Source organism: Aythya marila (assembly GCF_965140915.1).
Source record: "Aythya marila genome assembly, chromosome: 1".
Lineage (NCBI taxonomy): Eukaryota > Metazoa > Chordata > Aves > Anseriformes > Anatidae > Aythya > Aythya marila.
The window spans coordinates 175,706,471-175,722,854 of NC_139042.1; the positions used below are offsets into that span (position 1 = coordinate 175,706,471).

General features: G+C 36.4%; 1 protein-coding gene across 2 annotated transcripts in view; it reads left to right on the forward strand.

Annotated features, from left to right (window-relative positions):
* Positions 1-16,384, forward strand: part of ADAMTS20 (ADAM metallopeptidase with thrombospondin type 1 motif 20) — a 96,410-nt gene that overhangs the window by 38,463 nt on the left and 41,563 nt on the right. For both annotated transcript variants that reach the window (XM_082781352.1, XM_082781353.1), the window contains 11 exons: positions 3,186-3,331; positions 4,722-4,903; positions 5,000-5,136; positions 6,380-6,497; positions 10,316-10,411; positions 12,059-12,225; positions 12,343-12,472; positions 13,542-13,668; positions 14,346-14,556; positions 15,111-15,275; positions 15,916-16,080. In XM_082781352.1, the coding sequence (XP_082637478.1) occupies positions 3,186-3,331; positions 4,722-4,903; positions 5,000-5,136; positions 6,380-6,497; positions 10,316-10,411; positions 12,059-12,225; positions 12,343-12,472; positions 13,542-13,668; positions 14,346-14,556; positions 15,111-15,275; positions 15,916-16,080 (1,644 nt within the window). The remainder of the gene's footprint in view (positions 1-3,185; positions 3,332-4,721; positions 4,904-4,999; positions 5,137-6,379; positions 6,498-10,315; positions 10,412-12,058; positions 12,226-12,342; positions 12,473-13,541; positions 13,669-14,345; positions 14,557-15,110; positions 15,276-15,915; positions 16,081-16,384) is intronic.

A 16,384-nucleotide genomic window follows, 5' to 3' on the forward strand; every position in this document is an offset into this window, starting at 1 on the left:
TGAGTGGATGTTCTTATTTTCATCCTTGCTCATTGCTCATGCTCATTCATGCTGAATCTGTGTAACTTCTAAGGTTCATACTCTTTTCCCATTTCTATGTAATTTGAGTCTACTTGAAGAGTGCTTATGCTCAGACTTCAGCTATAGGCCAGATGCTGCATAGGGAACAGATATTATGCTTCTGCATTGCCTTTAGTGTTCATCTGTTTTGTGGCACCAGGTACGCCCATTTTCCTTTCACACATTCAGTCCAGCACAGCTTTCTTTTCTTGTTCTATCCACTGGCTTAGTTATTCTCAGAGCTCTGTCAGGGTATCAGGAATGAAGAAATCATATTGTATAAGAAAAAAAAAATCAGAGCAATATAACTGGATATTTGGAAAGCAAAATACAAACCATAATGTCTACTTCTGCGACACTTTGTCTTTTTCATGTCCCCCAAATACTTTTCTGTTCTGTTCAATCATCTTCTTTTCTTTTAGCAGCATCAGCAGCTACCAGCAACATCCATGGAAACATGGTGGTGTTTCAAACCAGATAAACTATTTTTTTCCAAGCCTTCTTTTCTGCATGGCTACACAGGACTCCAATTCCTGAAACTATGTCCTCTCATACTCATTGTCTGTGTCTCAATCTTTGCCCCAAGGTCTTTAAAAGCCATGGCAGTAGCTCTGGAGAATACAGACAGCAAGAGTGAACTTGGAGTCCTTTTCCTGTTGAATTATACCAAGCTCTGTATGAAGTCCTTGATTTCTGAAGATCTCTGGTGCTGTTTTGTGTCCATCTATCATCTTGATTTAGTCAATGTTGATCATAGCCTGACAACATTTTCATGATTTCTTTCAAACTTTCTTTCCTGGTAACTTATCGAGCACAATAAGCGATGAGATACACTGGAAGTACCTGAAATTAGTTTATCCTGTCATAGTTTAATCCATAAGTATGAGTCAAGCTACTTACTGTAAGCAGGCAATGAAGAAATATGAATACAGGCACCTGTAGGTTCATTGATCCCAAACTTGAACCATTAACCCTCCCTCTGCTGTCTGCACATATTGCATGTGGATTTGGGTCAGAATTACTACTTTTTTGACAGAAAAGCTACTCTTGACCCTAGCTAAAGCAGAGTTGCCACTTGCTGCAATCAGTATGTTTGGAACTACAAGTGATAGCCATTTCATATGATGCATGCATTATATTTGCCATAACAAATGTAGGAAAAAATGTTAGTGATTAGATTTAAGTTTATGAGAGTTCAATGTATCATAGTGTTCTCAGTGAAGCAGTGATTCAAGGAAGCAAAGAGGAACATCTGGAATGCGTCTAGTGCCTGAATTTTCTACTGTGACTTCATCATGTTGCTTCTGTAGGAATGTAGCGAAATAATAGCTGAGACAAGTTTGTTGAATAAGCTATTAAAATCCCAGATGTGAACATGTGCTTTGCATTTTTATGGATCAAAATAATGCTGTTGTGGGTATAAAATTTCATTTTACAACTCTGTCTTTTTCTGAACTCTCCCTTCAAGTTATTGTAAATGTTTTTGTGGATAGGGGAAGAAAGTAAACTCTAGGTCCTGGTCACATATTTGGATGGGGTATTTCTTTTGTGAAGTGGGGCGTAGAATCCTCGGCCTATAGGAATCCTCAGCCTATATATGAAATATTATTTCATAAGGTGTTAATGAAAATTATTGGAAAGGCAAGATCTTAATGTTTCTTCATGTTTACCTTGCACTTTCACATAGTGTAGCCATATCTAGTACCTCCTAAAGGTACTAGAAGGTTGAAGTACAGAGGTACTCTAGAGGCATCTAGAAAAAAGTAATGAAAAGTATCAGTAACCACTGCAGTGATATGTAGATGCCCATGGAAAGCATGTTGACTTTTGTGTGTTAAGTCACAACATTAGTCTGAGCATTAAGTGAGCAACGTGGACAGTTTGCCGAATCATTTAAATAGTAGTATAGCAAGATAAATCTAGTTTTTGTTCCATGTTTGCTTTGTGCTGGAAGTCATCTTGAGTGGTAACATTCTTCGTTAGAGACATACTTGGGGCTTAAAAGACACGGCCAAAGTTCAAGAGTCAATGCGACCAAGAACTGTGCAGGCAATTTGGCAATTTATTTGCAATATTTGGCAATTTAATCCAATTTTATTGCCAAATTTGATTAAGAGTTCAGGCATTATTCAGAATGGAGAATCTGATTCTATAACAAATTCCTATTTGGAGAGCAAGGCCCTGGTCCTCATGGGGTTCTTCACAGGTATTCAACTGATATGGCTGGAGGGCCAACACAGCACAGCATGGAATCCAGGAGGTTTCTGGCATGCATTGATGATAACTTCCTTCTCCAAGTGATAGAGAAGCCAGTAAGGAGAGGTGTGCTGTTGGACCTCATACTCATCAACTGTGAAGGGTTTGTTGGGAATGGGAAGGTCAAAAGTAGCTGTGGCTGCAGTGACCTTGAGATGGAGTTCAGGATCCTCATGGCAGGGAGGAGGCTGAATAGCAAGTTTACAACCACAGACTTCAGGAGAACAGACTTTGGCTTCTTCAAGGATTTGCTTGGTGGAGTACCATGGGATAAGGCTCTAGAAGGAAAAGGAACCCAAGAAAGCTGGTTAATATTCAAGGCTCACCTTCTAGCTGAAGAGGGGTCGGTCCATCTTAAAGAATAGGAAGCCATGCAGAAATGCCAGGGGGCTTGCATGGATGAACAAGGAGATCCTGGACAAACTCAAACATGAAAAGGAAGTGTACAGAGGGTAGGAGCAAGGACAGGCAACCTGGGAGGAATACAGAAAGGTTGTCTAAGCATCCAGGGATAAAGTTAGGAAAGACAGAGTTCAAGTGGAACTGGACTGGTAGACGAGGGGAGAGCACTGGATATTGTCCAGCTGGATTTCACAGCAGGACTTTGACACTTTCAGTGTCAAGGTGGCCTTTGACACTGTCCTCCGTAAGATCCTTGTGAACAATCTGCAGATGTATGGGCTGGGTGGGCAGACAGTGAGGTAAATAACTAGCTGAATGGCCAAGCCCAGAGAGTGGTAGTCAGTGGCACAAAGTCTAGTTGGAGACTAAATGGCCAGACCCAGGTTAAGAATAGGGTTAAATTTTCTTTCATGTATAGTAACCTGTTGCTTGACTTAGAAATTTTGCTTTGTCTGTCAACTGTGCAGCACTGCCGCCATGGAATTTGTGTGAGCAGAGACATGGAGACACGTCCTGTAGATGGAGAATGGGGACCATGGGGACCTTACAGTTCATGTTCAAGAACTTGTGGAGGTGGAATCAAGAGCACCACCAGGCTGTGTAATAGACCGGAGTATGTTTTTTGCTGTTCTTTACATTAGATCATACTGAAGGTATTATAACATAATGGATTCGTTCAAAACAAAATGAAGGTATTATGGTTGCATAAATTTTTTCAAAACTCCAATAAGCAATTGCTTGTTTCATCAATGTTTGAGAAGAGGGATAAGTCTAGAGACTCCTAAATGCAGGGAGCGTTTAGATTTCTTTTGCCTCATCATTCACATTTATAGATAGATCTGAAGACTTATTTTGGTAAAGTCTTTTTTTTTTTTTTCTACATGTTGAGGGTTTATTTAAACTTTCTGATACTTTTTATGGACTGAAAGGCGCAAAATGAAAATACATGTATTGCCAGGTAATCTTTTTAGTGAAGCACTTGATTTGTTTAGCTTTGAGGCTGTTTGACAGCGTCACCACCAGTAATGTTCACAAGGAACACTGGTTACAGCAGGGTCATTTACAACTTCCCTTTTTAATAAGAAACTTCCACTGACTGAATAATTCCATGTGGGTTTCATTCTCTGTAACAAAGGTCAGTGAGAACTTTACCCTTAACTTCTACAGAACAAGAGCTGCAGCTATGGTTATGGTTTTATTTTTACGAAGTGATGTCATCTTGATATTATTGGAAGGATAAATGAACCTCAATCAAATCACCCCAGGTTATTTTATTTTTTTTCTGCTAAGTAGACTAGATTCCTATAAAATATGGCTGTGTCTGTCTTAGTATCTGGTAATATCAATATGCCATTGCTTTATTTGTTTTCTTTTCCTCCTCAATCCTCCAAAGAATCTGCTAATACCGAAGTATAGTGTTTTAAGTTAGGAAATGTATGTTAGACTTAAGAGTAAATGGGCTGTTGTCCACAATTCTCCCGTTTTGGATTTTTTGATCTACAACCTGAAACTGACATTAAGACTAAAGAGAATAGTGTAGCAGCTCTTAATTTTATCTTCTTTCTTTGTCACTCTTTAACATAATAATTTAAAATTATTGAGGGAGGTGCTGCTTCTGTGAAAATAGGACTGTAATCATGGCTAAGTTAATGGAAGCATTGAAGTTAATAACGCCTTTTACCAGGCAAAACATTGATGAGTATAAGAGAAATAAAAACATTTAATATAATAGACATTTAAGATATTAGACTTTATCATCAATAACTTGTTTACCACCTCCCCCAGCAATAATCTTTTATGTAGACTTTTTTATTTTCTTCATATGGGTACAAATGTACACCCAGTGCAATAGAAGATGAGAGGTTTTGGGGGGGAAAGACAGTACAGGACTGACAGAATGCTGCATGAGATTTTCCCTTTTACATCAGTAGACCTCTTTTCATGGAAAAAAAGGAATTTTAGAAACAGAGAGAGAATGTTTTACATTTAACTGTTTTTATTAGACCAAGGAATGGAGGAAAGTACTGTGTTGGCCGCAGGATGAAATTTCGATCATGTAATACTGATTCATGTCCAAAGGGCAAAAAAGATTTCCGGGAGCAACAGTGCTCTGAATTTGATGGCAAACACTTTAACATCAATGGTCTTACGTCTGCTGTTCGCTGGCTTCCAAAATACAGTGGTAGTAAGTGATTATATATTTTTTCAATTAACAGAATAAGAATGTTATTTTAACTAAAGTCCTAAAACAGTCAAGAAACCTGTTGGATTTTCTTTCCAGTTTCTATGAAAGATCGCTGTAAACTTTTTTGCCGAGTTTCTGGAACAACTTCCTACTATCAGCTGAAGGACAGAGTTGCTGATGGTACTCCCTGTGGAGCAGAAACCAATGACCTTTGTGTTCAAGGCTTATGCAGGGTATTTAAATCTAAACTTACTAATTATTAAAATCAATTTTAACAGATGGTTAAATAGTTACTAAATAAATATACATCCAAATAACCATTACTGAAAGTATGTAAAGCAAGATGTTTTGAATTTACTTCAGTTAATTTTAATCCCTACCAAATTAAGATCTGGAAATGGAGGCAATTAAGTGAAGAACATAGAGTTAAATCTGAACACCCATAGTCTTTCCTCATTAAGCCTAATGTGTGAGAGGGTTAATATTGTCCACATGAACTGAGAAAAGCTGGTCCAAAATTGACATTAAAGGGAGTAAAGAAGCATGCTGTCTGATTATTGCCATCATATTTCTGCTAGCAAAGAAGTGAAAAACTGAAAAATCTGAGGGTAGATAGATCAAGCATTTATGGTTTCATTGCAAAATCAGGTGGAATGGACCCCTGAAAAAGATCAGTTCAGCATCGTTTGCTTAATAGCAGTTAATAGAAGTACCACAAGACTTTGCTAGAACATGCATATTATAAAAAATCAAGACATTTTTTGTCCATCCCAGGTAGAATCATAGAATCATTAAGGTTGGAAAAGACCTTCAAGGTCATCTGGTCTAACTAGCAGTGTCACCCACTAAACCATGTCCTTAAGCAGCAGGTCCAACCTTTCCTTGAACACCCCTAGGGACGGTAGTTTTGCTGATTGCAGTGAAACTGGCTAAATTCAGGATGAGGAGAAAATTTAACCTTTTTCAGAGTATATATCAAGAGGAAAGAGGAAGTCCTGTTTATGATCATGTAAAAAAGAGAAGATTAAGTAAAGATACATAAATGAAGTGATCTTATGCTAGTCTACTTATTTTCCTTTTCTTGTTTTGTAGTAGTGACAGACTTTAATAGAACTGATGTCTGTATACAAATACATACTGATTTTAGGATTCAAAGACTTTTTTAATGCAAATATACCTTAAAGTTTATACACTATGTTGATATTTTTATACAAAATCTTTGCATGCTGTTACGCATTCTTGTACAGTTCTTGGCATATTAAGTGTATATGGATTATACATTCTTTGTACAACACAACTACTGTGTTTTGCCTGTACATTACAGCACCCAAAAACATAAAAGGTTTTTCATTAATTGCCAAGGAAGACTAGATATATACAGTGAATAAAAATGTTTTTGGGGAGTGGGAAATTTACATTGTATGTTTTCATTGTTTTACATTGAGCTGAATGACACGGGATTGTATTTTTTTGTAGCAAGCAGGCTGTGATCATGTTTTGAATTCCAAGGCGAGGAGAGACAAATGTGGAATCTGTGGTGGTGACAATTCTTCGTGTAAGACTCTTGCAGGTACTTTCAACAGTGCTCGTTATGGTATGTTTTGCCTTTTTTTAAATTTTAATGTACATTTTAGTGTGGCTTAGCGATTGTATTATTTGGTTGAGGAAGTGGAATTTCAGTGTATGTTCTTTAGGGCCTCTGCCAACAAATAATATCTCTGATTGTCAGTCACACGTGCCCTCTCAAGGATGCACAGGCAAGCGCTGTGACACACTGACCCATTCAAGTGGCACAAACCAATCTGCTTTAAGGTCAAAATAAAAGCCATTAAAAAAGATATGATGAGGGCAGAAGTACTTTAAAAGGAAGAATGCTTCCTGCTGTGCACATTGTGATCTCTGTTATCTGGAAGTATCTCCTTTTGGTTGTGTAAGGAGATATCAAGAGGGCTGTGGCGTGAGCAGCTGGTGAGATTTCTTTTTCCCTATAGTGAAAGCCTGTGAAATCTGACCCTTTTCTTTCCAGAGAATATGGGCAGCAACATTTATGTTCTTTTCTCTTAATTGGCATGTAAGGAATGAGAAAGTCTTCTGGAAAACTCTGGTACTTTATATTTCTTTGATTTAATTTCTCTAATAGAGCTACCAATAGTTCTCGTTCATGTAGTCCACTCTGGGAAGTACGGAGAGACTGTCATATGTATGCAGGTCAACAGTTAGAGTGTAGAACGTAAGGACAGAAGTCTCTGGATTAATATTGTATTCCAAAAGGCCTCTTCATGCGGCTTCATTGGATGAAAGAGACCACAGGCAAAGTGAAAATGATACCTGGAGAGCTGCCAAATAGGACCTTCAAAGGACAAAGGAATTGCTGGTCAAAGAGGAAAGTATGCCCAGTATCCTGGTGGATTTTTACTTTTTTTTCCTGGCAGAGGGCTTGTACCAAGCAAAAAGTACCAAGCTTAAGGGTGGGCTATAAGTACCCCTCCTGTACAAATACATGTCACTTTTCTTGTCTGTCCTGAGATGCTGGAATAAGACACAAATATTTTTATTGAGACTAGATTTTTGAATGTGTGGTCAAATACTGAAGGAAAATAATGCATTACTTTTGATAACTCTGAGTAAAGGACTATCAGTTTGTGTGTTTTTTTTTTCACTATGAAAGATATTTTCATTTACAGGTATCACATTAATTATGTCACAAATATGTTTGATGCAAATAAGCAGCACAGTGAAACTGCCATTCATTCAAATATGATTGACATTATCACTCTGTTAATCAGCTTCTTGTCATCTCAGATTTATTTGATTCTAAATGAAATTAATTCCACAAAGTAATAAAATTTTAATTTACTGTATTAACAAAATGATTCATCTAAAAAAATCCCTATCATTCTATATTAAATAGTGAATTATGAAAAATGGAAGCTCTTTTTTTTTTTTTTTTCTTTTTACAGTCCAAGACATAAGGTAGTCTGATTTGAAAGCTACTGTTGCATTTGTTTTCCCATATACTTTAACTGATATAATGTAGGACTATGTATTCTGAGGGAAAAAACTCAGGAGTTCATACTTATGCTGGGAAGCTAGATGACTGTATTCTCTGTGAAGAGTATGATAAAGCACATTTCCCAGCTTGTTAGCATAGAAAGGATGGAGGGTCCTGAGTTCTTTCCATACATTCCTTGAACAACTGCTGGCTGGAACCACTGCTGGGTGTCCTTCAGTTATTGTGGGCTCTTGTAATTCAATATGCTTTGTGTTTTGTTCTCTAAGATTCTGTATTTATGAATATTACCATCTTGGCTTTTTTTTTTTTTTTTTTTGCTAAAAAGACTCATTTGGATATTTCTGTGGCTTAGCTGGTCTTGCACAGGACATCAGAAAAAGATTCAGTAAGAAAAAGACAAAAAAGATCAAAAAAGTTTAATTATTCTTTCCTGTTTTGGGGGATCAGGAAAACTTTATTTTAATGTTTTGGTGGGGTTTGTATACATAGTTTTATTATTTACATTCTTTTTTTATCTTGGAGTTACATAAAAGATGATACTGAGTTATACTACTGGGTAGAAAGCTATAACATACAGGATTATGCACAGCTGTGCTCAGGCAGGAGTGCAGCACTGCAAACAAGAGGTTGTAGCTAGCCGACCACTAAAAACTCTGTTCATGGGAGGCCTATGACATCCCTAGGCTAATGACTGAAATCGCTGTCTGAGGAAGAGTCCTGAGTTAGGTGTCACTTGATAATAATGCCAGTCTGTGAACCTGGTCTTTTTCTTTTAACTGTAACTGGTCCTGTTCCATACTGTCACAAGCCATTTTACTGAGGCAGAATTTGGAATTAGACAAGAGCAGTCAGTGGTACAGGCTTGTATTCATACAGTTATGATGATTGTGATGTTGTCATTAAGTGTTTAAACAGCAGTGAAACAATCATAAGACACTCATTAAAATGAAACGCTAATTTGCTTAGCTCCCAGTTTAGGAAATGGTCATCTCATTATGTGCACATAATTGTTATGTTGTCTGTTACTGCATCAGACTAGAGTATGTGATGATTTCCTGGAAAATTGTCTTTCTTACTGCCTTAGTACATGATCTGGTGTCCTGTCCTATATAATAGGCAGTTTTATTTATAGTTTCCTCCCATATTTTGTCTTCTGTCTTCCTATTGCCACAAGGTTTTCAGTGTGTGTGGTGACGAGATTTTTATCACGTTTTGGTTTTCTTCCCATTAATTTTGGAAGATTTACCATTTATCCAGAGCAAGCGGCATGCCAATTTGCAATTGCAGTGCTGCCCCCAGCTGGTAACCGTGATGGACCTGTGATTAGATTAAATGTTCATTTTAAACGCATGACATAGTTGTATTAGATTAAAAACACTGGGAAGTTAGTGAATTCTGAAATTGAAAGAGGATATTGCCATTTAATTTGCATCCTACATATATGAGTCAACTAACTAAAGTTAAATTCAGCCAAGTCTTTAAAACACAGCAAAACAAGTGGCAGAGTTAGCAAAGATTATATTAATGCTTCAAATTGCATGTTTGTGTTTATTGTTTCCTATGTTTGCCATATTCAGTTGTTCTTAGACATTGGGATCCTTTTGAATTTATAATCATTATCTGTGAGAAACAACTTTTTTTTTTTTTTTTAATTTATGTGGATGTACAGATCGACAGTTCTAAAACATAGGTCTTCGTGCATCTATTTTGATACCTCAAGACCATCATTCTCATTGAAGACATTATAGCATACAATCATTCATTAGTGAAGCATTTATATTTTAGAGAGCACACACTAGGGTAACAATTTGTGTAGGAGAACGTGGATCTGGCATGGCTTGTTTATCCAATACACCTACATCAATTCCAGCACTGCAGTATTCGAGTATTTATGACTTGTTCCTTGGAGTGTTGTCATCTCTTGTGTAAGGTAGAGAAAAACTAACCCAATTGAGTTTAAGTGATTTATTCAAATATCATTCAAAAAATTTTGTGGTTAAACTGTGAGCAGACAACATGTTTCCTGAGTCCCACGTGATATACTTGACTGCTCTTTAGAGTACTGCTAGCTCTCAAGAGATTTTTCTGAATAGGTTTAACTCATGTTATTGTCGAAGAACAGAATTCACTTTGCTGAACATAGGAATGATTTTTTAACTGTCCTTTGAGTTATGAAAATAAGTTTCATTTCAACTGATTAAAAAAAAAAAAAAAAGGAAAGGAAATTTAATATACATAAAATACTCACATTTCCTTCCTAAACAAATGAGGGTATTCAACAGCAGTAGTTGCTGGTGCACTCTAGGTTTTTGTGAATAAAACTAGTTAAACTTATGCTCTTATCTGCTAATACTGAAGTATTTTTGTCTGCAATTAATTTGTGAATAATTGCATTGCAGGTTACAATGTTGTAGTAAAGATTCCCAAAGGAGCAACAAACATCGATATTCGGCAGCACAGCTACTCAGGGAAACCAGAAGATGACAACTACCTTGGTAAAAGCCTCCTGTGTATAATACTGATAGATAGTTTTTGTGCTTTTGCCAGGGGTCTGCTCTAAACACAGTCAGAAGTCTGATAAAGGCTTTAGAGTAAATATGTAATCATTATCATTATTTGCCTGATTCTCTCTGTAGATATTAGTTTTATGAAAAATAAGATGACGATAGGATTCTAATTCCTAAATGTGTGTATCAGAGAAGAATTAAAACAGATTGTATGGTCTTGTCAATTTTTGACTTTGTGGTGGCCATGTTAATGTTTCTGGAGAACAAGTCCTACGAGGAGCGGCTGAGGGAGCTGGGTTTATTCAGCCTGGAGAAAAGGAGGCTCAGGGGCGACCTTATTGCTCTCTACAGATACCTTAAAGGAGGCTGTAGCGAGGTGGGGGTTGGCCTGTTCTCCTACCTGCCTGGTGACAGGACGAGGGGGAATGGGCTAAAGTTGCGCCAGGGGAGTTTTAGGTTAGATGTTAGGAAGAACTTCTTTACTGAAAGGGTTGTTGGACACTGGAACAGGCTGCCCAGGGAAGTGGTGGAGTCACCATCCCTGGAAGTCTTTAAAAGACGTTTAGACGGAGAGCTTAGGGATATGGTTTAGTGGGGACTGCTAGCGTTAGGTCAGAGGTTGGACTCGATGATCTTGAGGTCTCTTCCAACCTAGAAATTCTGTGATTCTGTGATTCTGTGATGAGTCAACTAAAGAATAATGCAGGCATTTGTGTTTTCAAACTTTGGAAGCACGTGGTTTATTTACAGATGAAGCAGTCATCAAACATCAGTCATTTCACATTTCTGTTTTTTCTGTCATGTCTAGGTATAAAGATCACATTTTGATAAATTTCTTGATAAATTTTCAAATACAAAAGAAACAAAGAACAAGTGAACCATACGAAGTGAATTGTACCAAAAACCTTGGTTGTCTTATTTTGCAATATTTATGTTACCTCTTAAGTGCCTGAAAGTATATTGATGCTTAATTTCCTTCTTTCTTTTTCTATTACCATCTTACTCGACAGACTTCAGAGCATTCAAGTTTTTTTCTTACTGCCTGATGCCTTGCTGCTGTTTGTGCATCTCACAGGATACAGAAACAACCCTTACTCCCTGATACATAGCATGTCTTGACTAAATATTTTAGTTATTTTTACTTTGTTATTCATCTTCACTGTTATAATAAACTGTTTATTATTTTTTTAATTGTAAATGCCTAATAATTTACTTTATTTTTACTTTTAAATTTACTTTTAGTAAGTAGCTATTTAGTTAGCCACTTAACTAAAAATGCCTCTAGCAAGTACAAGAATGTGAACTGTAGAATTGGACACAAATATGAATAATACTTGTTCTCTTCTCCAGCAGAACCTAACCAAATTTAAGAGTGATGACTATAGTCAGCTTTCAGCAGAACAAATATCATTATAGTTAAGTGTTATTGCAGAGAAAATCCATGACAACTGCCCAGGTGAAAGTGACTGATGGTTGGGATTGAATTCATGCATATTAGAAACTGTTCATTAGAACTGTAAAACCTTACATGTGGACTAAAAGTGTTGATGCAAAGACATATTTTAGGAGTTTTGATTGATAGAACCTTTTAGTCAAAATAGTTGTTTTACTTCCAATATTTTATTTTACTTACAGCATTATCTGATATTCATGGCAATTTCATCTTGAATGGAAATTTTGTTGTAAGCATGTCAAAAAGAGAAATCAATATACAAGGAGCCATTTTTGAGTACAATGGCTCAAATAATACAATAGAACGAATTAACAGCACTGATAGAATTGAAGAAGAGTTAACCTTACAGGTGAATGTTTACTTTTTTTTTCATAAGCTTAAACATTTTCTACATGGTCATTGTATTCATTACCTTATGTCATGCTCAATTTCACTGAAAAACAGTTATCGTTTTATCTCAATTAAGGTTTTGTGTGTAGGGAATTTATACAACCCTGATGTGCGTTATTCATTCAATATTCCAATAGAAGACAGAAGTGAGCTGTTTACGTGGGATCCTTATGGACCATGGCAGGACTGCAGCAGGATGTGCCGAGGTACTGTGAATTCTTTTGTCAGCAGATCCAAAGACCTGATGGCATTTAGAAAGAGACCAGTCTTAAGCACTCAGATTTTATCACCTCTACTAAGGAAGAAACTCAGCATTCTCAGTAATTTTAGGCACACATTGCATTTAAGGGCTGAATAGCTTCTGATTTTGTTTTCTTGTTTTCAGTATTCATGCAGTACAATTCTATATCCAAAATTACATTTGTGCTCCTTTCTTTTTTAGCTATAGGACTGCTTTACAGAAAATAGTTGAATCGAGTATAATGTATCCTTAGTAAGTGGAATTGTCTATCTACTAAGGTGTATTAAGCTTCTGTTATTGTATTTCCAGATGGTGACTGAGTGGTTTGTCTAGTATCTTCCATATCTATTTCTTCAGCTTGTTATGGTTATCTGCTATTTGGAGTGAAGCTATTTGGGAATATTATTTTAAACTGTCATGCTATAGGCCATTACAATGCAAAAATGGAGCCACAATATGTATGCAGTATGTCTATAAAGTGTACATACTCAGATTTTTGATAAATTCTCTTATACAGGAGATAGAAATGCTTGTACTTGAGACAGAGAATGGTGAGTTTCTTTGGATTTTGAGTCAGGCTGTAGACATATTCATATGCTGGGGAAGCAGTGCACCTGTCAACTGCACTACTTCTCCAAGCACTCCAGTTCTTTAAGGTATGCTGCTCAAACTTTCTGCTTCCTGAAAGAAAGAATTGTGACCTTTTAGGTAATACAGTGGTGTTCAGTAATTTGGTAATTAGGAAAGAAGAGATGTCATGCAAATGGAATACTTAGCCTGATGAGTAGATTTGCTGTTGCACCTTATATCAATTGTAGTTTTTTGGAGTTTGATATCCTCATGAGACCACTGCAGTGTAGCTAGGAGATGGCAGTGGTGGTGGACATAGCTGGGACAAGGCTAATGTTTGTGCATGTATAAAAAGAGTAGTGCTAATGGGGTATCTCAGTTAAATTCCTAAGCGATTAATAGATTCTATTACCGTAGAAAGGCTCTCTTATTTCAGACCTTTTTTCACTTTTCTTATTTTCAAGGTATTCGAAGAAGGAGAATGACATGCATACGTAAAAGTGATCATGTGGTAGTATCTGATCAAAGATGTGAATTTATACCTCCTGTACCGGATGTCTCAGAAGAGTGTAATACAGAATGTGAATTAAGGTAAAAAGAGGTTCCTAACTGATGAAACGACTGTGGTCTTTCCTATTTTTGTTGGTAGAGACTGAAACAAAGCAATTGACTGGTTTATCGTCCCTCCCACCACCTTTTCTCCTTCCCTCATTCCTCCCTTCTCATATCTTTCCCTTCTTTCCTCAAATCTATCAATATAATTGGTTTATACATTTGGCTTACACCTTTGAAATTAAGTATAATTAATGTATTTTTCTAATTCTTATTCATGAAGTACAAAGTCTTTTGCTAGGATTGCGAATCTGTCCTCTATATTCTGTCACACAAAAATTGTATTACTGGGTACAATATATTTTTCAGCAGAATTGTACCCTCAACTGGAACTAATTTGAAACACAGACATGTGTTTTTGCACTCCAAATAAGCCCACACTGAAGTGTTCAGAAGATGAAGGGTTAGAATTATAACTTGCATTTTTCAAAGTATCCTGGGAGACTCCTGGGGGAAAAAAGGACCTTTAAATTTCAAAAGATGAGTCAAATTCTTTTATATTGTTCTGAAAATTCCAGTCGTGATACAGATTTTATAGTTTTAGCTGTTGCCTAAAATTTGTATTACAATTTTAGGTACATTCTTTGAGTGCTTAATTAACCATGGTTTTACTTTTTAAAACATAGTTAGCTTTCTATAACAGTTTGTCTTTGTAGGTGGCACAGTATTGGCAAAAGCGACTGCACATCAAAGTGTGGCCCAGGGTATCGGTCTATAGAAATCCGCTGCATGAAGTACTCTGTTTCAAAAGGACTCACTGCTCCAGTGGATGATAGGTACTGTGCCGATCAGCAGAAGCCACCAACCAGAGAGCCTTGTCATGGTGACTGTATGTTGACAAGTTGGCACTACACAGAATGGTCAGAGGTAAAAGTTGAAGACCTTGTAATTGTTGCATTATAGTTCTGGTTAGTGTTCATAACAAATCTTCATTTCTATATATATATATTTTTTTTTCAGTTTAAATAGCTAAAAGAAAATAATGATTGACAAATCCATTGTTTTTGGAGGAGCTAATATCAATCTCTATATTTTGGTACCTGCTGGATGTAATTCCTCGTATTTTTATAAGAAACTGTAGCTGTCTATAATAATTTCCAGCTTGAATTTGGACGTCAACAGAGAAGATCTGGGGGTTAAAAGTATGTGTTTTATTTGAAGTCTTAATAATTTAGTTCTGTATGGATTGGAGTAAAAGAGTTCAGCTTTCATCTTCGTTAATGAGTTTTATCTTGGAACTGCCAGACAAGGTGCCAAATTTATCTCAAGTTGACATAGTAACAGTCTATAGCTTAGATGTAGGATACGATACATCTGTCTAACATAATCTTTAATGTCTCATGTTTAAGTCTGACGGTGCATTTTGACCTGTATTTATCATGCTGTGTTTCCTGTTTCATAAAATCTTCTAAACACTGTAGTGTTCCAGGAGCTGTGAAAGAGGTGTCAGAACCAGAGAAGCTTTCTGTTTGAACAACTTGGGTCGTCATCTTCCTGACAGAGAATGCCAAGAACTTCCACGAGTTGTGACACAGAGTTGCAATGAATTCTTATGTCCAAGCTGGTCTGTTAGTGAGTGGAGTGAGGTAATGAAGCCTGGTCATTGCTATTAAAATAAGCTGCACTGAGCGTTTGTTTTTTGTTTTGGTTATTTTCCAAAGTAAAAGCTCTTTAATCCCAGGACTGTGCTGATATGCATCTCAGATGTACAATGGCATGAGAACTTCTGAAAAGCACACCTGTAACTAATTTATTCTCTGAAATGTTGTTACATTAATATTAGATAACAAAATTGCTTAATCGCTCTAGTCATACATATAAATTCATTTTTTCTGAAACAAAGAGAATTATCCCACCAACTGAAAAACAGAATTATATCCATTTTATTACAGTTTATGTATATATAATACGATGAATGATAGTTTAGACATGTTCTCTGTGATATGTGCACTCGCATCTTAACTAAGTATTTTTTGTTCTAATGGAAGTAAGTGAGCTGTACATTGTTTTGTATCTTATAGCTTTAGAAACTTAGTGTTATGTGTTTGCATAGATATTTACAAGAAATACAGAGTTCACAAAATAACTAGTTTTGTTGCATGATGAACACATGAAATATTTTTGTCATTTATGTGACCTTTAAAATCCAACAGATTACTATAAGAAAGTGAAGCAATTAACAGAAATTCATGTCTTTACAAACTGATGACTAATATTATTTTACAGTGCCCTGTCACATGTGGCAAAGGAATGAAACATCGGCAAGTATGGTGCCAACTTAATGATGAACAATTGAGAGACGATTTCTGTAATCCAAATGATAGACCAGGATCAGTAACACCATGTGAACTTCATGAATGCGCATCTTGGCAAGTAGGGCCTTGGGGATCAGTGAGTACATCAGGATTCCTGGCTTTTGGCTTGTATTTCAGACTATGAGTGATCACAAAACAACACCATTTAAATATTTTAATTAGACCTTAAGCAGCTACTTGGAGGTGAATTGGTTCGCACATTTGTTTGTTCCTATTGACTATCTAATCTGTAATTTAGAAACACCCTTATGTAAGTTAGATGCCTAAAACAGACACTGACTCTGAGCCTTAATATCAAAAATCGCCAATGCTATTTCACATGAATGTATTTAATTTCCAAAATAATGAAAATGTAGATAGCAAAGCATTCAAATGAATGA